The sequence below is a fragment of the Canis aureus genome, chromosome 8 (assembly GCF_053574225.1).
Source record: "Canis aureus isolate CA01 chromosome 8, VMU_Caureus_v.1.0, whole genome shotgun sequence".
NCBI lineage: Eukaryota > Metazoa > Chordata > Mammalia > Carnivora > Canidae > Canis > Canis aureus.
Window position 1 is genome coordinate 10,527,450 of NC_135618.1, and position 23,466 is coordinate 10,550,915.

General features: G+C 36.6%; 1 protein-coding gene and 1 long non-coding RNA gene across 2 annotated transcripts in view; one reads left to right on the plus strand and one right to left on the minus strand.

The window, feature by feature from the left end:
* Window positions 1–424: 424 nt before the first annotated feature.
* LOC144318323 (uncharacterized) overlaps window positions 425–23,466 on the minus strand; it is a 113,444-nt gene continuing 90,402 nt past the window's right edge. Inside the window, exons 5-7 of the mRNA XM_077905158.1 lie at window positions 3,017–3,111; window positions 2,699–2,910; window positions 425–911 (exon numbers count right to left, since the gene is read on the minus strand). Of these exons, the coding sequence (XP_077761284.1) occupies window positions 3,049–3,111 (63 nt within the window). The 3' untranslated portion in view covers window positions 425–911; window positions 2,699–2,910; window positions 3,017–3,048. The remainder of the gene's footprint in view (window positions 912–2,698; window positions 2,911–3,016; window positions 3,112–23,466) is intronic.
* Window positions 786–5,529, plus strand: LOC144318324 (uncharacterized). The gene is made up of 3 exons (XR_013384178.1): window positions 786–895; window positions 1,146–1,328; window positions 4,097–5,529. It is a non-coding gene; the product is annotated as an uncharacterized LOC144318324 (long non-coding RNA).

The following is a 23,466-nucleotide window of genomic DNA, read 5'->3' on the forward strand; positions in this document are numbered from 1 at the left end:
TATGTTAAAAGTAAGCTTTAAAGTCTTTAAGAAAAAATAAAGGAGAGTATCTTTACTGCTTCAGGGTGGGAAAATATTTCCCTAAACAATACACAAAAGTGCACACCAAAAAGGAAAAAAGATAGGGATGCCTGGGTGGCTCAGCTGTTGAGCATCTGCCTTCAGCTCAGGACGTGATCCTAGGATCCAGGATCGGGTCCCACATCGGGCTCCCTGCATGGAGCCTGCTTCTCCCTCTGCCTCTGTCTCTCCTCTTTCTCTGTGTCTCTCATGAACAAATAAATAAAATATTAAAAAAAAAGAAAAGAGTAATACATTTGAGTACATTCAAGCTAAAAACATGTAGTTCAAGAGACAATCTAAAAAAAATGAAAAGCACTGAATACCATGGAATAGGAAATTCACAATGAAGTTTATTACACGGTTTTCTGTAGTTATTTTAGGTCAGAATTATTTCATAATAAAAAAAGAAATTAAGCTTGAGATTTGATCTCAGGCAATCTTCAGCTCTGGAGCGGAATATCCAAACCATTTAGAGCTCTCATCAATTAGTCATCAGCCCTGTCCCAGATCAAACAGTGTCCAGGCTGAAATTCCAATCTGTGTGTTTTAGCAACCTGATTTTAAATCTTTTTTTAAAATAATCCCAAGGGAGAGACAACAGCCTGAATTCCCACCCCCTTGTACTGGTGATAGGAGGCATTTGCTCAGCCCACTCCCAACTCCCAGAGCCCCTGGTGTTTTTCCTGGGTCTGGTCCAACTCCTGCCAGTGCAGAGCCAGGACAATTACCCTGGTCATCTCGCCACACGGAGAGTCTTAACAGCAGGCCTCCTTCTCTCTCCATGGGTAGCCTGGTGTTCTCTCAGGAGTACAGCGACAGCTCCAATATCCAGGTTCCTTTAAAGTTTGCTGTTAGCGATAATGACATAATATATGTGAAAGGGGTATAAAAAAGATAAGCGCTGCTTTGGGAAAGAATATAGAAAAAAAGAGGCTGATAGGGAAGGCTTCCCACTGAGAAAATGAATTCAGTGGTGTGGAAAAGAGAATAATAAAACTGCCCTGGATTTGTATATCACTGTTTCTTCCCAAGAACGCTGGGGGATTTCTCATTCTATTACTTCATTTTATCCTTGTAAACAGGTGCCCAGTGGAGACTGGAGCTTAAGATTTTTGAAGTTAGAAAACTGTCAAGTGGGAGGTTATAAGCAGTTTCTGCCTTATTGGCTGGAAATTGATATTTGTTTGGGGGCAGACCTTTCTTTATTCTAAGAGGGACGACGTGGAGACTCTACTCTGTAACTGGCACAGATGTCAGGCAAATAGGTGAGTACATCAATTATTCCTGGGGAATCGTGATGCAGTGATGTAACCCAAATTAAGATGCTTATGTGATAAATGTGAAGTGGGCTGTTTACCAGTCTGACTTGTGTGTATCTGTCTCTAAGGCAGCAGCTGTTTCTGGATACGGATACTGAGTGTGGGGTTGAAATGTGTTCCCCCCCACCACCAAAAATAAATAAATAAATGATTGCATAAATAGACAAATAGATAGATATGAGGAAGTCTAAGCCCCTGTAGCTATGAACATGACCTTATTTGAGAACAAGGTCTTTGTAGACGTAGTCAAGTTAAGATGAGGTCATACTCGATTGGGGTGGCCCAATCACTGCTGTATGACTGTGTCCTCACAAAAACAGGGACATCTGGACACAAAGACACAGAGGAAAGAACAGAACATTGCCACTGAAGGCAGAGATTGGAGTGATGGGTCTACAAATCAAGGAACTCCAGGGATGAGTGGCAAGTACCAGGAGCTGCAAGAGAGATGTGAAACACTTCCCAAAGGGACCAACCTTGCGGAGACCTCACCCTCAGACTTCAGAACCTTGACCTCCAGAATTTTGAGAGAATAAATTCCTGCTGTTTTAAGCCACCTAGTATGTAGTACTTTGCTACAGCAGCCTCAGGAAACTAATAAAAGTCAAATTTAGTGCAGTTTAGTTTAGTTCACTTTTCCCTTAGTCTGGATTTAGAGCATTTTGTGCTTGAAACATATATTCTTTGTGATGCGTATGTGTGTGAGAGAGAAAGAGAGACAAAGACCAAGGGGAAAGAGGGAGGTTTGGGTTTAAGCAATTGCTCTTTTTTTTTTTTTTTCCTTTTTCATTAGCAGCCTGGACCCGGCTTAGCCAGAATAGATAATCAGATTTGATTTTCCCTTCATTCCCCCTGGTTGGAAAGAAATCAAAGGACCTGAAATGAGGTGTTTCACAGAGGTGTTATTTAATACAACATATCTGACTTGGGGATTGCACTGTCAGTTAATGAAGTTGCTGCATGCCGTTTGTGTGACCCAGAACACACCATGTTCACGTGACTGGGCGTTACACTCCCAAGTAATGGGCATCCTCACTGCCCATCATTCTGAAAATAAGTGGCAGGAAATTAACCTTAACTTGGACTCTCGGAAAGTCAATGGTTTAAGTCTAACTCTTACTTCTGGGGATGGAATAAAGTCGGGCTCAGTCTTCCATTCGTGGAGATAATCTAAATTTCCTGTGATGTGAGATAAACCAGGACCCAGAATGGAAAGGCTTGTGTATAGGAAGGCAATGGTTTGAGAATTTTTTTTGTGGGACCAAAGAATAACCTCTGCTAGTAGTGGTTCTAAGCTACTTTTGTGTCACACTTACCTTATCATTGAGCCTTTATGGATTCCTGATAAATATTATTTCTTGGTATGAATCGTGTTATGAAAAACATCATAAAACATGTGAGTCATCCATGACTATGGCCAGGGAAGAAAACTATATCAGTAGCAGGTAACCTGGTATATATGCAGGAGTATGATGGCAAAATGAGAAGATGGAAACATGGGGCATCTATGAAGTTTGCCAGGGAAACCCTCAAAAAAATAGAGAAGATTAATAAGTCCAAATTTTTGACATACAGGACAATAGGAACTCTAATAATTTGGAGATTCAAACCGTATCATTTTTTGTCATCTTTACCTGGTGAAGCTTGCAATTCATACATTCTCACACTATCCAGTTGTGTCTGGCACATGGTAGGTGATCAACAGATAAGCCTCAAAGAAGCATTCTCCCTGTTTTAAGGGTACAACAAATGAGGAATGGGAAAATTGGTTAAAGTGATAGTTGGTAAGAGTTGAAACTTTAGTACGTGAGACTATGGGAGTCTCCAAAGGTGGCCCCCAAACTCCTTCCCTTTGCATACACAGATATCCTTCCTCACTTCAGGAAATAGAACATATTTCTCCTCCTCTCAGATCTGAACTGGCATATGGCCTTGACCAATAGAATGTGGTTCAAGTGACAGCCGAAGAATTAATTGATATCAGAACTGAAAGCTTCTGCCTCCTTCCTTCTCAGAAGCTCACTCTTCAATTTGCCTCTCTTTTTTTTTTTTTTTTAATTTATTTATTTATTTATGATAGTCACAGAGAGAGAGAGAGAGAGAGAGGCAGAGACACAGGCAGAGGGAGAAGCAGGCTCCATGCACCGGGAGCCCGACATGGGATTCGATCGCGGGTCTCCGGGATCGCGCCCTGGGCCAAAGGCAGGCGCTAAATCACTGCGCCACCCAGGGATCCCAATCTGCCTCTCTTGAGACCCAGCCCCACACTCTGAGAAGCCTACATCACATATAGACACACACAGAAAAAAACTGAAGTGCCCTTATCAGCAACTCCAGAACAGATCCCAGCCAGGAGCAGCACTGACTGCCAAGCCATGTGAGTGAACTCATTCGGACATTCCAGACCAAGGCCCCAGATGACTGCAGCTTCATGAAACATAAACTGGAGCAGAAGAACCACTCATTTGGGTTCAGTATCCCACAGACTCACAGAGGATAACGATTTTTTAAGCCACTCAGTGGGGAGAAGGGAGGAAGTGTGATCTATTACGCAACAAAGAATGAATAAAACAAATCCTAATAGTCTTGGTTAATTCCAAGACTATTCCAGCTTAATTGCTGCAAAAGTCATCCAATGCAAGAAAAAGACAGTCTTTCTTTCAAATTAAACATAAACTGATGCACTTTTGTCACTTTTTTTTGCCATTTCACAGATACAAAGAGAATCATCAAATAATACTCTGAACTTGATGGGATGCTGATGATCAGATGATGAAAATCCTTCTGAATATCAGCAAGACTAAGACACTTCAGACAAAAGCTCTCTTGTCGACATTCTTTATATACGTATGGGAATTGAGAGGCATAATGATGCCAAGGAAAGTCATTTGTACATTTCTACTTCTAATATTTTTATAAGATGCTACTTTTTCACTGTTTAAACTGGAAGTGACTTGGAAACCTATGCCATTGAATGCAATATAGAATCCAGTAATCGAGAGTCCTGGCCTCATTATTTACATGACATTAATATGAACCCAGGAAATGTGAGCTGGACACAATTTATTACTTTTACTTTATTTGTCCCTGCCTCAAAAACCCCAGCCCTCTGTCTTTGATTAGGGCTGGGAATTGTTGGGAGTTTGTTGTCTATAAAATGCTTGGGAAAACAAAGGTTAGATACATTACGGGTGCGGGGGGAAGCATTATGTGAACAGTAAGTACACACGCAACTTGAGTGTCATTCATCATTGCCAAGTCATTCTCAAAGTGGCAAATTTTCTTCTGCTTATATGAAAAATATAGACTGGCAATCAACTTAATTGTAACAACTGGATGATTTTTCAGAGGCTTCAGCTATGATTACTTCTCCTTCAAAAATTTACATTGAATGAAAATGACACCATAATGCCTGAAAGTATAATAAGTAATAGACTCAAGAAAAATTATGACTCTCTAGAGACTATTAAAAATCTATAAACATTTTTGTACAGCAAATGAACCATTTTAAAAATCAGCTTTTATAAAACATTTTCATGAGATCTTCTAAGTCTTCATATGATTTAAATTAAACTGCCTTGGTAAAAATCAGAGATTATATCTGACACTTTTTTTTTTTTTTTTTGGTCTAATGTAAAAGTAGAAGATCCTCTGATTTATAATGTGTTGTTTAGCAAGGTTGATTAAATCTAGTGATAATCCTTGATTAAACCATTTAACTCTTTAGTCTTTACTCACAAAGAGAAAGCCAAAACAGCTAAGTGAAACATGAAATGATCAATGGTCAAATACAGTAACATGAAACAAATGCAATAAAAAAGTCATATTTAACATTCTTTACTTATTCTGAGCTAATTTTTTTGAAGTACAGTTCATCTTTCAATCTTGAGAGACTAAAATCTATTACGCAGTCCTTCACATGACTGAAAAAAGAGTAAGACATGCTTGCACATTGTTCCTTGCCTTCATTTGAAACAATTTTTTCATATTTCTTGTATTGATGAGACAAACCATATTAATGGGCGAAATTAAAGTAGCTGGAATATTTGTTTTTATGGTTAAATATAACATTTCCAACCTTTAAAATAGTTTTTGCTTCAACACTAAAAATTCATGACCTATGAATGCTATTTATCATGCCATTTAAAACTGAGTAACAGAAAATCTGCATGCAAGAAACTCTAAATTATGCAATTATGTTCCTTAATTTAATGATGTCTACATGAATGTCTATTTCATTATTCTTCTTCTAATGGCACTTATATATTTTTATTTGATTTGTTATTATGTATGATATATTTTAGAAATACTAATTATATATTTTCTTTGAACAAAGTAAAATCATTTAGTTCTCTTCTATGTGTATGGCAATTTTGTAAGATTAATATACTTTGGCTCAGCATTAAGCGATACACTATTTTGCACACATGTTACACTAGATATGTTTTCATTAAAAAATCATGTTATGATTTGGGTTTTTTTTTTAAAGCAGAAATTTCAGAACATCTGTAATCAATGACTGCTTGTTACTGTGCCACCAGCCTGCACTGATTGCTGGGGTGTACATAAAACCATGATAACCGTTGAGGTACTACATTGGTTACTTACTGCTTCATAACAAACCTCCACACAACCTAATAGCCTAAAATAACATTCTTGCTCTCAGTTATTTGGATCCAGCATTTAGGCAGGACTCACTGGGCTCAGCTCATCTCTGCTCCATACTTGCGCTGCCAGGGCTGACCCCAGCTAAGGCTGGAGATCATTCCAGATGACTTGACTCATGCGCCTGCCACCAGCTCTGAAAATCTAACTTTAAATTGTGTAGTTATTAATTTAATATCTACATGAATGTATGGGGCTGACCGCACAGCTGGGGGTGTTCCTTTCCTTGTTGTTGGCTGGGCTTTTATGCCTGGAGCTTCCGTTCTCTTTCACCCCATCTCCCTTTTCATTTGGTTTCTTATTCCACAAGACCTACCTCTCTTTCCACCCTGCTTGTCTCCACAACATGATGCCCTGGACTTTCATGCATGGTGATTGTAATTCTTCTGAGTAAAAGCAGAAGGAAAAAGCCTCTTAAATTTTGGTCTCAGAAGTCCCAGAACATCACTCCTCACATTGTATTGGTAGAAGAAAGTCACAAGGCCAGCATAAATCAAAAATATGGGAAAATACAATCTACCTCTTGATAGCAGGAGCAGCAAAGCCATAGCAAAGGGCCACAGTTATAGAGAGATACAATGTATTAAGGAAACATTTCTAACAATCTACCAACAGGTACACAGAACTTTTCCTATTTCATTTTTAACTGGAACAAAATATGTTTCTCTTTGGGAAAATGCTGTATGAATTAGCTAAATGGGTGCTATTTTGCTGTTTTTCTGATCTGCTTTTAGACTATAAATTTGGTAGAAAAGTTTTCCTTACATTACCATGTTTAAGCTCCTACTTAAAGCCTGTGGAGCAAAAGTAAATGTTCATTTTTTTTAAATTAAAATGGAGCTGTTAAAATATTATTGGAATATATTTTTTAAATATACAGTTGAAAACTTTGAAATATGCAGAAACACTTTCTGATTTTATTTTTCTCTGCCCTCTTTCTAGTGAGCAGCAAATATAGATTTAGGCATTTTTTTTCCTATTAACCTTACTATAACCTCCACACACTTCCTTACTATAACCTCCAAACATTTCCTTCTGCACTTCAAGATATCTCTTTTCTTAGTCCTCTTCCTTTTTAGTATGACTATGATAATTATTTTAAGATGGCATTAAAACTCAAAATGCAAAAAGGGTACCGAAATTATTTATTTGTTATTCATTTTATTTAAAAAATTGATCATATGCTACGTATCAGATGCTGGCATTAATTTAACAAATTTATTCCTTCCCCTCAAAGAGCTTCCACCAGGAAAAGCAAACAATTGAACACTTAATTGTGATGCAACTTGATAACCGCAAACATTATTGTTAAAACAAGTGTAGTGTACAAAAAAGTGAAGGGACACTGGTACAAAAGATTGGGCAAATACCAGTGATATTACTTAATACAGACTGGACTTCACAGTGAAAGAGTCAAAAATATACCCCTAAACTGCCTGTGTTCTTGTTAATCCAAGAACAGCATGTGTAAGTCATCACTGCTGAAACTCCAAGGGCTATGCTCCTGGTAAAACATGATGGCTACAACTTGATTCAGGATTGATGCAATAAAAAAAGAAAATTGATATGTAATAGGTTTTATAAAACTTGTCTATTATATATTTTATACACATACACACATATATGTTTATATTCTTAAATATTATGTATATTGTAACTAACCCTTTAGGTTAGTAATATAAACTGACTCTTCTCTTTTCACCCCCAGATTTGGGGTTTGTTTTGCCATCCAGGGATAGTTGGAGTCGGTGTTTACATAAAACCAGGCCATTGAGGGAGAAATGGGTTTAAGGTCCTCACTGGCCATTTTATCCCTATGCCTTATTTTCTTCCCTGGTTCAGCTGTGGACATCCTCCTCTATGCCTTCTTTGAGCTTCCATAGATACTATATGCTGGACTTGAGTGGAGATGGGAGTAAGGAGTGATGGTCTCCAGTGTTCCTGAATTTATCTTCACTGAAATGGGTTGATATATTCTCTATGTATCCAAGGGCACAATCCAATCAGACAACAGCAGGGTAGCTCTTGTGCAACTGAAAGGCCCCTTAGGCAGTGCTCTCTTTTAGCTAATTCTATAATGTTCTCAGAAAAGTTGAGGAAATTTTGCATGATCACTTAGCTTTTGACTGTATAGACCTACCATGACTGCCCCTTCTGTTGTACTCTTTGACCATCAAGATGGTGTGGAGCAAATTTCAAAGGTTGGTTGCACCCTAGCACAAGATGAAGATGCAGAAAGTTCCTGTGCTCTTGGATCACCAAATCCCTCTGAGGATTAGAACACCCTATGGAGATTTGACTCCAGAAGGAGTATTTGAATGTGCCTTCAAAGACATGAGAGTGGTAAATGTTATTGCTCTTCTTTTGGCTCTTCCTCCTTCCGTCTCTACATTGAATAACTTTTATAGTTATAAATAATCATCACTCATCTGTACCTATTGCTTAGGTCAGGACCTGCAAGGAAGGCACTTGATGCTCCAGAGAATAGATGTTTTATATTCAGAGAGTTTTTCCTGGTATTATCACTGCCATCTATGCTTTGAAACCATAAAGCTAGACATTGACTACTTAGTTCCTGAAATTTCTGCAGCAATAGCCCACCCTTAAAGGTAATAAAGATAGAATTTCTTTGCTTCTTAACAGAGAAAGGAGAAGGATCCTGTTAGGACTGGGCAGAACTGAGGCGAGGGTAGTAAAAGAATGGTAGAAATTACTTGGAAAACCTTTTACTATATCAGTCTGACCCATATAGATTTGAGGGAAGAATGAGTCTGTTCAACAGTATTTGTCTGTGTTGGATGAAAGAATAAGAAATAAAGCATGACCCCAGGTACCTTGGTGGTGTCATTCATCAAAATGGACAGCAGGAATAAAAGCAGGTTTGGGGAAAGATTATGACCTAGGTCAGATCTCAAAGTGTAATGTTTAAGAATAATAACTCAGTCTGGGTTTGGGATTGCTGTCATTTAGTATATTACTGACCACAAGTAGTGCAAAGGTCACGTATGAGAAAAAAATGTAAATCAATCCATATGGTTTCATGGGCTCCAATGATACACGTTATCTGTGGTATAGTTTTTGCTACTTCTGAGGCAAAAATCTGACTACAAAGCAAAGAATCCCCGGAAATCTTCTCAAACACTAGAAACAGTAGCAAGTTCCCAAGTCTCTGTAAAAATTGTTTTCATTCTCTAAGTAACTGCAAACTGCGGCAGAGACTACTAGCAACCTTTCAATATCTACTCTTCCTTTCTTCCATAGCAATGTGTAGGAAATTGCCTATTTCTAGCTGACTACCCTCAAAAACAATACCTTTCCTAACAGGGCCACATCCTAGGTCATGTGATGAAGTCCTAGCCAATGAGATGTAAAATAAGGTATTTTGTGTTTCCCCCGCTTACCTCCCTTAAGATATTGCTGCAATGTATACTTTATCCTTTCTTTAATATCTCTTCCTCCTTCCTATCGGTATGACAGTTTTGGGAATTAGGAATTGACTTTGGGAACAAAGGATGACTATGACAGTATGAGACAGAGGGACCCTGATATGTATTCTAAAGACATTGTGAAACAAAGGTGCCCTATCAGTCCCCAGACAATCTAGTCTGGACTTTAATGTGAGAGAGAAATAATTTTTTTCTTGATTAAGCTGCTGATTTTTGGATCTGTTTCTCACAGAAGCTAATTCTAGGTGATATATAAATTAACTATTTCTTTTCCCAAGATAAGTTGAGCTTCACGTGGAAAAACTAACCTGAAAAACAGGTAAAAGTGAGTTAAGCATTAGCAAAAATTCTGACAACTGCACCTCCATTTCTTTCTGGAGACAGATTCTTAGTTCCGACATTCAGTAAATTTCTTTGGCAAATTATTTTGTTTATCTTTTTAGCATCACACTTTCAGGCCATAATACCTTTCTCTTTGTTGCTGGTATAATATTGATAAGAACTTGGATGTCCAGATCCTTCTATGTTTTACTGCCTTTGCTCACACGATCTCAAACCAAATCATATTTAGTATATTTGGCTATTTCACTGCTTAATCTTTTAATATTTCCCTCAAGCTATGAAAATTTTGCCATTAAAATTTCCATTTCCAATTTCCATTTTCCATTCATGAAATTATGTGAAACAATAACTGCAATAGAAATTTAGTTGTGACCTTAAATCTTTTAGGCGATACAGTGTGGAGAGCTCTGAGGTCTTACTCCTTTAGTTTCACCACTTACTAGCTGTTGACCTTAGGCAAATTACTTATCAACTCTAAACATTCCTTTATTTTTTTTTTCTTAAATCTGACATGGAGTATTAATGAAAATAAAACTAAATAATCCATGTCAAGCAATTAACTGAGGCACTGTTAGACTAAGTATACTCTATATACTAATTGAAAATACTAATGGATTTTATTCTCATTTGTAGTCTTAAAAAATATATAACATCTTCCTGTTATTTTCCTTTTTAAGATAACATTGCATACATTAATTTATTATTCAACAATTATTTCTGATTTGTTTCAATGCCAGTTGTTGAAAATATTGTGTAACAGACAAACCTGGCCCCTACCATCACATGACTTCATATTTGCTTGTTTGCATATAAAATTTAGTTGCCAGACAATTGATGTGCCCTACTGACTTGATACTCTTTCAGGAATTTTGTGCTTTTCTTATGTTTTTTTTTTAAATTTTTACACTGTCTCTTGGCAATTGTCTAGGTAAATGATGCATCACAGTTTAATTAGTTTTAATTTATTTTTCTAGGTATGGGTATGTAACTACTTAGTACCTTAAAGATATTTGTTTAATTAAAGATCATTAATTATTTGGGTGATAACTGGTAAATAAAAGAGGGAAAAGAAAGTTGGAATAATAGTCTGAAAAGCATATTTTTTATATTTGTTTCTCAGAGTCAGATTCCAGTGAAATCTTAGATTGACTACTTTTATTTATGCTTTTTTTTCACATTAAAAATAGATTTTGAAAGTTTATATTCTTTCTTAAAAATACTGGTTGGATCTTATAGATATGAAAGAAAGGTATTCAGAAATATTAGCAGCTTCTCTCTGTGATTCAGCATAAGAAGGGATTATGGACTATGGACCACTGGGTAAGGGGCTCAATGGTATACACTCGGTACTTTTGGTGTTCAGATCAGACCTCTCTGACATGACAATGTTTCTGTTTTCTCTTTCCCTTACACAGGTTCTCATACCCTACCTTACAACCCTCCCCCCACCACCATCAAAGAATTTATCATTTCTCATCATCAAATTGTTGCTCCTGACCTAAATAAATAAACCTTAATTCCCTCCAGTGATTAAAAAAAAAAAAAGGAAAAACAAACATTCTCTCTGCTACAAGTTCATTTGTGTCATATATGTTTGCTTTCTCACCCAATGGAAGGAGTAAATAAAATATGAAAAACCTCTGTCAGAAACTTGAAAAAGGTATTAGTGGAGAGCTACTAAAGAATCCCAAAGGACATCACCAGATTTGTACCCCAAAAATCTTTCCTTGTTGAGATGAAAAAGCCCATTTATTAAAAATGTGCAGCATATCACATTATGCAGTATAAATCAACATAATGTGATATGATCTGACATCAAGTTAAAAAACTGCCTTTTCTGCTTCTGCTCAGACCATATGTTCAAATTATTAAAAATACCCACAAATGCTTATTTTTTTTAAACAAACTCAAGCTTCTCTCAAATAAACCAGCTTGACTTATGTATTACTTGGGCAGAAAACTGTTTTCTCCTCTTGAGCACTTTATTTTATAGATAATGTTTTGATTTTTTGCCAGGAGAGCTTTTATAAAAGAAACACGTAAGTACACACACACATATACTCAAAAAGTAAACTACTGTCAAAAAGAAAGGTGCTACTGTATAGTGAAGAAATAGAACTTATTTGGGAAATAGTAAAGTTTACTTGTGATATCAGGTGCATCTTATAGTAAAAACTTCCTAGTATTTTACCTTATTTTTGACTTCTAATATTCTATATTAACATGAGCCATTGAGTATCTAAATATGACTGCTGTTCTTTGTCATGAATTTTGACCTGAATTCTGTTTACTGAGCAATCTCTAAAAACCTGCTCACCCATGGGTAAATAGAAGCTAACCTTTCTAAAAAAAAAATATATATATATATTATTCCATGCAATTTATGGGAAAACAGCCAACTTGGCAAGTTTAAAAACACACACACATACAAACACTGGAACATCTTGACTGGGTTGATGACATGACAGCATTGTAGTATCCTACCAGCTGGGTGCTGGCTGGGGTTCAGAAATGGACTCAAGACAGTGGAGCAGAATTCAAGAGGAGGCGGCCCTCCACCGGTGTGACTGCTTTGTTAAAACCACCGAGAAGACCATTTGCCATGCCAGCTTTCCCTCATTCTGCCCTTAGCTGATTTCTTGTGGGCAACAGAAAAATGTGACATAAGGGGATTCAATAGCATGTGAAATGATATTGCACAATCTGCTCAAGCTTCCATTGCAGTCTCCAGGCTTGTTTCTCATCTAGCTCTGGATCCCCCCTGAGCTGATGCAAGCACGGAGTTCCGTGGACTGCCAAGGGGGCTCCCTGCCTCTAGTAGGCTAAAGAATGGAAGGTAGAAGGGGAAAAGAGGGGCGGGACAGGTGAGCCACTATGAGAGTAATTCGGTTTACTACTATTTGCTTAAAGTGAAGATCAATGAAATGTCAGGTAAAACTCAAAGACAAAAAAAAAAAAAAAAAAAAAAGGACCTCATTTATAAAGTTGGAAAGCTCACTTTTGCCTTTTTAATGTCTCTGCACTTCTGGGTTTTTTCATCTCTTTTTAAGCTGACCTAGAGAATGCTGAAAAAGCAGGGAACAGCCATGCATGTAGTATTTTCAGTCCAACCAGCAACACGATGCTTTCAAAATCTTGCAAGATAGCCCTTTCCCCCCAGACTTGCAGTTCAATTTTGCAAACACCAGAATTTCCATAGTTTTGATAAAGTTCAAGTAAGCATCCTCAAAATTTCGGTATTTATCTGGACCACTGTGAACGTTGCATTTTTTCTTTAATTCACCCAGCACTAATTACCTTAATATTTTGAGATAATAAATACTGATCTGTAATCTTTCCTGGGCAAAAAAAAAAAAAAAAAATCTGAAGTTCCCATAAGAAATAGCTTTTTATTAATATCCTTGAGGATCTTGAAACATTGGGTATTGTTATGTCAGCACATCTGTGGATCCTGTTTGGGCAGAGAAATTAACTACCTGGCATTACTGATACAGCAGGGGAATTTCTGAGGTCCTTTGATGAGAGGAAAGTATAACTGTAATGAAAATTTAAGTTGTTTCTTTTTTCTTATCCTTCTCAATTTATATTGCAGTATCTCTGGCCATTAGGAAAGTGAAGGAAATAGTGTAAATTTCTTAATAGCTAAATGAGGCCTGAAATAGACCTACAAATTTAAAAGCCTGTAACCCTAAGCATAAAGAGAAATTAACTACTTTCCAGCATTTCTTTAGAAATGACAACTCTTTATCTAGCAATAATAATAAAGATCAGAAAAGTTTATGCTTTAAATTAACAGCTAGCATTGTTTTAAAAATTTACTTTCACTAATCCTTCATGGTTGGTCAGCCATGAGAAATAAAATGCTGAAAATCTCACAAGCTCTTATAGGAATTTGTTTTTGGCATACAGCACCCCATTATATTTGTAAAAAATATGTTAATTAGGACTGATGAATTAAAATATGTAAAGTAAAATAAATTCTAATTGCCTTAGCTTGAAATAAAGGACTGCCCTTTATTGGAATGTTGATAACTCCTCAAGAGAGCAGCCCCAGGTATCTGTATGAACTATCAACTCAGTCAATTTATACTCCATTCTCTTCTCACAACTTATGTCTTTTTTTTTTTTTTGAAGTGATTTTCCTGATGGAAATTCCATGTCTTAATTGACTTCTTTCTTTATGCTTTATGAACTTTTTTTTTTCTTATTTGTACTCTGTTATATTTCTCCTTTGCCATTTCAGCTCCTGGCTAGATTTCACTAATCTCGTTTTAATTTCTTATAATTTTAGAATTCAAAGTAGATATTTAGGATGATAATGTGGTAATAATAATAATAATAATAAGAGGAAGCTCGGATTTATTGATTACTTATTATCTGTGGCATTCTGCACTTGATATACCACACATGTGATCTCATTTAATTCTCATAATAACCTCATAAAGCACTCACTGTTATCTCCATTTAAGAACTAAGAGTAAATTAAGGCTCACAGAATTTGAATAAATTCAGCAACATCAGAGTTACTGAATAATAAAACTAGAAATGAAAACTTGATGTCTCCGACTATGAAACACTCATCAAAACTAAGATACTCTTGTCCTGATTCATCCTATCTTAAGAAATGTCAGTATACGAAAACAAATGTCATTATGAAATATCTGTGCAGATTATAAACAATTTGAAAATATACCATGTTTGGCCCAACCATGAAGCATGATTTTAATTCTGGTATTAATCTTCTTTTTAAAAAAATATTTTTATTTATTTATTGTTTTTAGAAAGAGACAGAGAGAGAGAGAGAGAGAGAGATATTGAGAACATGAGCAGGGAGACGGGTAGAGAGAGAGAGAGAATCCCAAGCAGATTCCAACTGTGCATGGAGCCTGATGCAGGGCTCCATCCCATGACCCCAAGATCGTTACCTGAGCTGAAATCAAGAATGGGACATTCAACTGACTAAGCCACCCAGGCACCCTTCTTGTATTAATTTCCTTATCATCTAACCATCTCTGCATGGACAGGCTTCATGTTTGTATCTGGTGATGATACTGCCACATTTGTGTGAGAAGTATGAATCTGACAGTAACAGCAGTCCATAAAACTCAGATATATATGTACATACATATATATATATATATATATATATATATATATATATATATATATAAGAGAGTTTTATTTATTTTTACATAATTCAATTTAATTTCTAGCATGAGCTCATTCCCACTATTGTATGATAACAAAAAATAATCTATTTGATTCTGATTTCTTATGGCTCAATCCATTGATTTCTCAGTCATTACTGGCATACATCAGAGTAGCATTTAGTATTGTAATTCTACCTCTAATGTGCCTTTTTTTGCCTAAAGAAATTCTGAGATGAGGGATCCCTGGGTGGCACAGCGGTTTGGCGCCTGCCTTTGGCCCAGGGCGCGATCCTGGAGACCCGGGATCCAATCCCACGTCGGGCTCCCGGTGCATGGAGCCTGCTTCTCCCTCTGCCTATGTCTCTGCCTCTCTCTCTCTCTCTCTTCTCTCTCTCTCTGTGTGTGACTATCATAAATAAAAATTAAAAATTAAAAAAAAAAAGAAATTCTGAGATGATGCTATTTCAGAATTTGGATTGAATATATAGGAGTATCATCTTTGTCGTCCTGTCTCATTTCTCTTTTGACCTTTTCTTCCATTTTAATATTCTCTTATCAGGCCATTTGTAGAATAATGAAGTGGTATCCGGGATTTTTGTGGGCTTATTTGTGGCTTTCACTTGGCTAACTCTGTCATAGTTAATGGATTCACTGATATTTCAGCTATGTCCTTACTCCTTGGGGGAAATGTATATGATATATCCCAGGATACATTGCCTCCTAATTTTTAGGAGGTTTTCATGAAGTCTTGCTGGCATGCTTTCTCTACCAAATGTCAATAGTACCCTACTTGAGAACCTAAGGAACTTTGGAATGACCTCACAAAACACTCAAAATACCAACTTGGGTCCTTTTAGGTTTAAAGTAATGTATGCTCAAAAAGGAGAATTAGAGGCCAATATCTCTGATGAACATAGATGCAAAAATCCTCAATAAAATACTAGTAAACCAAATCCAATAATACATTAAAAAAAAAAAAAACATTCACCACAATCAAGTTAGATTTATTCCCAGGATGCAAGGGTGGTTCAATACTTGCAAATCAATCAATGTATATATTATATCAAATAAAAGAAAGGATAAAAACCATATGGTCATTTCAATAGATGCAAAAAAGGCATTTGACAAAGTAAATATCCATTCATGATAAAAACCCTCAACAAAGTACGTCTAGAGGGAACATACCTCAACATAATAAAGATTATATATGAAAAACCCACAGCTAACATCATATTTCAATGAGGGGAAAAAATGAGAGCATTACTCATAAGGTCAAAAGCAAGACAAGGATGTCCAATTTGACCACATTTATTAAACATAATACTGGAAGTCCTAATCACAGCACTCAGACAACAAAAAGAAACAGACGGTATCCAAATTGGTAAGGAAGAATTAAAGCTTCCATTATTAGCAGATGATAGAATATATATATATATATATATATATTCCTAAAGAAAACAATCAAGAATCTCCTAGAACTGATAAATGAATTCAATAAAGCTGCAGCATGAATTGGAAGAATAATTATCATGAAAATACCTATATTACCCAAAGCAATCTACACATTTAGTGCAATACCTATCAAAACACCAACAGCAATTTTTTCACAGAACTATAACAAATAATTCTAAAATCTGTATGAAACCACAAAAGACCTTGAATAGCCAAACAATCTTAAAAAAGAAGAATAAAACTGGTGGTATCATAATTCTAGACTTCAAGTAATAGTACAAAGCTGTAGTAATCAAAACAGTATGGTCAGGACAAAAACAGACACAGATCAATAGGACAAACTAGAAAACCCAGAAATTAACCCAGAATTATATGGTCATTTAATCTTCAACAAAGCAGGCAAGAACATGCAATGGGAAAAATACAATCTCTTCAACAAATGGTGTGGGAACACTGGACAACTACATGCAAAAAGATTGAAACTGGACCTCTTTCTTACAGTATTCACAAAAATGAACTCAAAATGGATAAAAACCTAAATGTGAGACCTGAAACTATAAAAATCCTAGAAAAGAACATACACAGTAATTTTTCTAACATCAGCTGCAGCAACATTTTTCTAGATATGTCTCCTGAGGCAAGGGAAACAAAAGCAAAAATAAACTACTGGTACTATATCAAAATAAAAAAAGAACTGCACAGTGAAGGGAATAATTGACAAAACTAAAAGGCAATCTATTGAATGGGAGAAGATATTTGCAAATGACATATTTGATAAAGGGTTAGCATCCAAAATATATAAAGAACTGATATAACTCAACACCCGAAAAACAAATAATCCGATTTAAACAGAGGAAGGGTGCATGAACAGACATTTCTCCAAAGACATACAGATGATCAATAGTCACATGAAAAGGTGCTCAATATCACTCATCAGCAGGAAAATGCAAATCAAAACTACAATGAAATATCACCTCATACCTGTCAGACTAGCTAAAATCAAAATCATAAGAAACAAGTGTTGGTGAGGATGTGGAGAAAAACAAACTCTCTTGCACTGTTGGTAGGGATGCAAACTGGTATAGATATTGTGGAAAACAGTAAAAATAAACAGAAAAAAAGTTTAAAATAGAACTACTCTGTGATCCAGTAATTGCATTACTGAGTATTTATCCAAAAAATACAAAACACAAATTCAAAGGGAACATAAGTATTTACCCCAAAGATACTGATAGAGTGAAACACTGGGACACCTGCACCACAGGTGTAGCTGGACTATTACTCAGCCATCAGAAGAGACGGATACCCACCACTTGCTTCGATGTGGATGGAACTGGAGGGTATCATGCTGAGTGAAATAAGTCACTCAGAGAAGGACAATTATCATATGGTTTCACTCATGTGGAACATTAGAAATAGTGAAAAGGACTTTAAGGAAAAGGAGAGAACTTGAGTGGGGAAAAATTAGAGAGAAAGACAAACCATGAGAGACTCCTAACTCTGGGAAATAAACAAATGGTTGCAGAGGGGAGGTGAGTGGTGAGCATGGAGTAACTGGGTGACAGGCACTGAGCGGGGCGCTTGATGGAATGAGCACTGGGTGTTATACTATATATTGGCAAATTGAATTAAAAAAAAATCTCAGAATAAATAAAAGCAATCTTAGAAAAAAACTATGTTTATTATAGCACTATTTGCAATAGCCAAAATATGGAAGCAGCCCAAGTCCATTGATAGATGAATGGGTGAAGAAGATGTGATATATTAGAATATTATTCAGTCATGAAAAAGAATACAATCTTACCATTTGCAAAAACCATGGATGGAGCTAGAAAGTATAACGCTAAATGAAATAAGGCAGGAAAAGACAAATGCCATATGATTTTATTCACATGTGGAATTTAAGGAACAAAACAAAGGAAAAGAAGGAGAGAGAAACAAACCCATGATTGAAGTTTTAACTATAGAGAACAAATTGATGGTTTCCAGATGTGAGGTGTATGGGGGAATGGGTAAAATAAATGAAGGGGATTAAGAGCACATTTATCATGATGAGCAATGAATAATGTGTAGAATTGTGAATCACGATAACATACACCTAAACTAATATATCAGTGTATGTTACCAATACCAGAATTAAAATTTAAAACTTAATTTTTAAAAAAGTGAAATATGTTCTTCTCCTTGTATGTAACCTGGACTCGATGGCTATCTTCCAAAAATAAAGGGAGGAAAAAACTATCTTTATAGTGAAGAAACATCTTAAGTACCCTTCCCCCAACCCAAGTGATTGATGGAGATGAACAACCAAGGATAAGTCATATTGATATTGTGCATCATGATGTGATGAGAAGGGTAACTCTTGGCCATGATATTCTTAAAACCCATGAGAAAAAAAAAAAAAAAAAAAAAAAACCATGAGAAAACATCAGGCAAACCCAAACAGAGCAGCATTCTACAAAATACCAGATCATTAGTCTTTAAAATTGTCAAGGTCATAAAAAAAAGGCAAACCTGATAAACTGTCATAGATCAGAGGAGACTAATGCAGCCTGACAACTCAAAGCAATGTGGTATCATGGACTGGATCTTGAAACAGGAAAAGGTCATTTTTTAGTGAAAAAATGCATAAAATCCATGTAAAGTCTGTAGTCAATAGTATCATACCAATGTTACCTTTTTAGTTTTGACAGACGTAGAATGACTTTTTTTTTTTTCTTTTAAAGATTTTATTTATTTATTCACGAGAGACACAGAGAGAGAGGCAGAGACACAGGCAGAGGGAGAAGCAAGCTCCCTGCAGGGAGCCAGATGCGGGACTCGATCTCAGCACCCCAGGATGACGACCTGAGCCAAAGGCAGACACTCAACCGCTGAGCAACTCAGGTGCCCCTGTATCATGATTTTCTAATTTTTTTTTTTTTACACTAGGGGAAATTGCGTAAATGATACATAGAAACTCTGTCCTGTCTCTGCAACTTTTCTGCAAATCAAAAATTATTACAAAATAAAAAGTTTCAAAAGAACTCCGCAAAAGAATTGGTTCAAAAAAAAAATTGTACACACCAACTGCATGAGATGATTTAACTGAGGTACAGGGAGGGAAAACAAAAACAGAAACAAATATGAGCCATCCTTAGTCACAGCACATGAACTGATTCCTTATCACACACCAAGGAAAGAATGGGATGTCCCTGGGTGCGCAGGGACATCCTCACTCCTTTGTTATGTATTAGTATATCATGAGGTATTGCAGTTTTTGAATGTGAACGTATAGACTTTATTATCTAAACAAAAGCATCTCTAAATATTTTGAAAAATAGCAGACCGTTTGAGGGAAAATTTTGCATATCACACAAAGATACTTCACACACCACCCGAATGCACTTAAGGAACTGTCAAAGTTGAAGATGACTTACATGTTTTTCCCTTGCAAAAATAAGAACCCAAATTGCCACATTTTAACAATGAGTAAGAACGCAGTTGCTTTTCAAAGAACCTCCTGCTATAAAGAGAACATTTGGAAATGGACATTTTAAAATATATCCATCTTCAGATAAATGTGTGGCTGAAAACAAAGTGTCACCTATATACAAAATCTCCTATCAGCATGCTTTGAAAACTTAGACTTCTCCCTCTCTATTCTGATTATAAATCTTCCAAATGAATTTCTGTGCCTGTATTTGACGATATTTTATAAAACTACAGCACTTTCCAACTCAAAGGAACAACTGATGAATATCAGGGTAGCTCAAAACCTAGTATCTGATTTCAATAAAATATTTGCATTATTAGTGGGTAGCATTAAAACAGGAGTTTCAAGATTTAGTAAATGCAGGCAACATGCATTTCTTCTACTTGGATCTATGAAGTTTTACCACTTGACTTTTCCAAAATGACACTCATTAAACCAATAGGCAGTATTTCATAAAAGAGAACTTAAATCTGCAAATCATTTTCTTGCATAAAGTCTTAAATCAAGATATTTATGATGCTGCTGCTGCATATTTAATCAACTAAAAGCACCAAATAATTTTAATAAAATTTTGAAAGTTTCTAGCACCACTATAAATAGAACAGAACATTTTCTAAAAATGTTTTCATCTCATCTCTATCTCACTCATCTTAATTTCATGGACTTTTGTGTATATTATTTAATACAAATATATGACTATAGTAATACATGTGTACCTTGTAAAAATTTTTATAAGCACTTACCTATTTGTATATCAAGAAATAAATCGATCACCCGGGTGGCTCAGTGGTTGAGCACCTGCCTTTGGCCCAGGGCGTGATCCTGGGGTCCCGGGATCGAGTCCCAATTTGGTCTCTCTGCATGGAGCCTGCTTCTCCTTCTGTCTGTGTGTCTGCCTCTCTCTATCTGTGTCTCTGATGAATAAATAAATAAAATCTTAAAAAAAAAAAAAAGGATTGACTTTTTTTAACTGCAGAGATTATTTCTTTAACAAAAAGAATGCAAACAACTGTTTCTCATTCCCTGCTCTGGAATATGTCTGGATCTCTCTCTCCTGCTTCCAGAACTTACGGAGATTGTCAATGCAGAGTGGAAAATGGGCAGCGACCAATGTTCCTTAAGAGGCATCAAACTCTTCCTTCCTAGACCTTTGTCTTGTTTTTTGAGAGAGAACAGGGAAAGAAGACTGAATTTAGCCAGGTTACATAGGCTTTCAAACTTTTCAGTCTCGTATCAATCCTTAAATGTACAGGATAAAAATTAGGGATTATATTATTTACTGTCTTTGAGACATATCTTTTTTTTTTTTTTTTTCTGAGAAAAATGGCAGCCCTATGTCTCTACCTTAAAAAGAGTGGTCCTCAGAAATAACAACATGCACCAATTCACTTGGATGTTGTTTCATTTATATATAGTTCAGAGAGAAAACAACCAAGATTATTTAAGGAATAACATTTGTCATGAGGCAGGCCCATCGTGGACGATTCACAAAAGGTGAACCTGGATTCACCAGGCAGCCTCAGGGGAGCCGGGCCGCGGAGCCAAAGGGCAGAGAGGCATCAGGGTATTGCCACCTGGAGTGGGTGTGCTTTGATACAAAAGAAAATCATCATGCAAACTGCACGTGCCAGTGTGGCACAGATTTTAAAGAAGGAACCCTCAGGCCCTGAAAAAAAATTAATGAGTTTTGCCTCTCCTTTCCGTGACCTTTTAGTTAGGGTTTTATGGGAATTTGTTTTCTTTGTTTTAGTCTGAGCTGTTCTGGGAAGAGTCGCAGTGGGATAGTGAATCTGCAAAAGTGCTCTCGTGGCACAGATTTTGCAATCTACCACCGTGCTACTGGGCCCTGAGTACTTGAAGGTCCTGACCCAGCCAAATTTGTGTAGAAGTCAAACATCGTCTTACAAAATCCAACCTGGGGTTGCTGTTTCTGGGTGTCTTCCTCTCTGAAAGTGTTTTTCTTTTCTTTTTTTTTTTTTTTTTTCTGCAAAGAAGTATTTCTATATCATTGCTCTTCCTTTCTTCGATCTTTCAAGCCCTGCTTTCATTAACAGTTCAGACTGATTCACTCAACATGTCACAAGAGAGTAGGACATAGGGACAAGAGCAACAGACCTGAGGTCAGAAAATCTGGCCTGGAAATCTGACATTGCCACTTACTATGGGTTTGAGGCCACAATGATCACAGTTTTGCCCTCAGTTTCCTATCCTGCTACAGAGGGCTAGTCACCTCTGCTTCGGTTCAAGCAGCATCATGTACATTATGTTAGGGCACTCCTTCACCTTTGTCCCCTCTCCCCATTCAGCAGCCAGTGAGCCCTGAGTGGGATTGATCCCCCCTCCCCCCCAGATCCGAAGTGGGTCTCTGCTTGGTCTGAAATTTATCAGCTAATTTCATCTTATTTGCCATCAAGACTGGCGCCTGGATAGACAATAATTTAGCACTACGCGAATAAGCCTGATTTCTTCCCACAGCGGTTGGTCTAGTGGTGGGCTTGGAAACTCAATTTGCCCAATCAGCATGGAAAGAGCATCTCTTTTATTCAAGTCACATTTTGAGTGGGTATGAACCTTGCTCAGAGCCAAAGTTTATTCAGAGATATGAAATTAACCATGGCAATATTAAAAATATCTAATATTCTCCAAATGATTGCCTTCAGAGCATTCTACATTCTGCAAAGCTATCAGGAACTGCAATTAATCCAGTCTAATGAGCCCAATCCCATAGCCAGTCACAGCCCTTGCAATATATGGAGTCAAGGGAAAGCTACGAAAATATATTTTATGCTTGGCAATTTCTTATCAAATTACTCTGTTTTAGTTGGCTTTGCCTAAGCACAATTCTTCGAATTCTTTTAGAGATTCAGGAAATATAAAACTGTGATATGAATTAGAAATAGTGAGGAAAGACAGGGAAAAGTAGCAAAGTTAAGAACATAAACATAAGAATAAGGCTAATTTGGGGAGCCTGGGTGGCTCAGTCAGTTAAGCACCTGCCTTCCACTCAGGTCATGATCCCGGGGTCCTGGGATTGAGCCCCATGTTGGGCTCCTTGCTCAGTGGGGAGTCTGCTTCTCCCTCCCCCTGCCACCACCACTCCTTCTCTTTCTCTTACTTACTATCTCAAATAAATAAATAAAATATTAAAAAAAATAAGGTTACTTTAAAATTGCTACACCTTGATATATTCATGTTAAAAGATAGATTATAAATGTAGTTTTCAGCCAGGATAGTAAATTTGTTTTATATAAAATTTGAAATCTAATAGTTTGGAGGTGTCTCCCTATAGTATTGTGTTGATTCTCTTCACGCATCTTAATACTTCAGGGACGCATGCGTTATTATTAGTGCTCACTGCCACCATTCAGTAAGGAACGTGTAAGCATAAGATACTGGAAGACAGTTTTCCTGTTTCTGCTCATCACTGATAGATTTTGTATAGGAAGAGACCTTAGAAGATCGAGATAGTGCCTCTCTTGGGAGCAAAGGCCAGGTTTATATACTATCCAGTTTAATAAAGATAATGTCTCATGCTGGGCCAAGGTCAAGCCGGC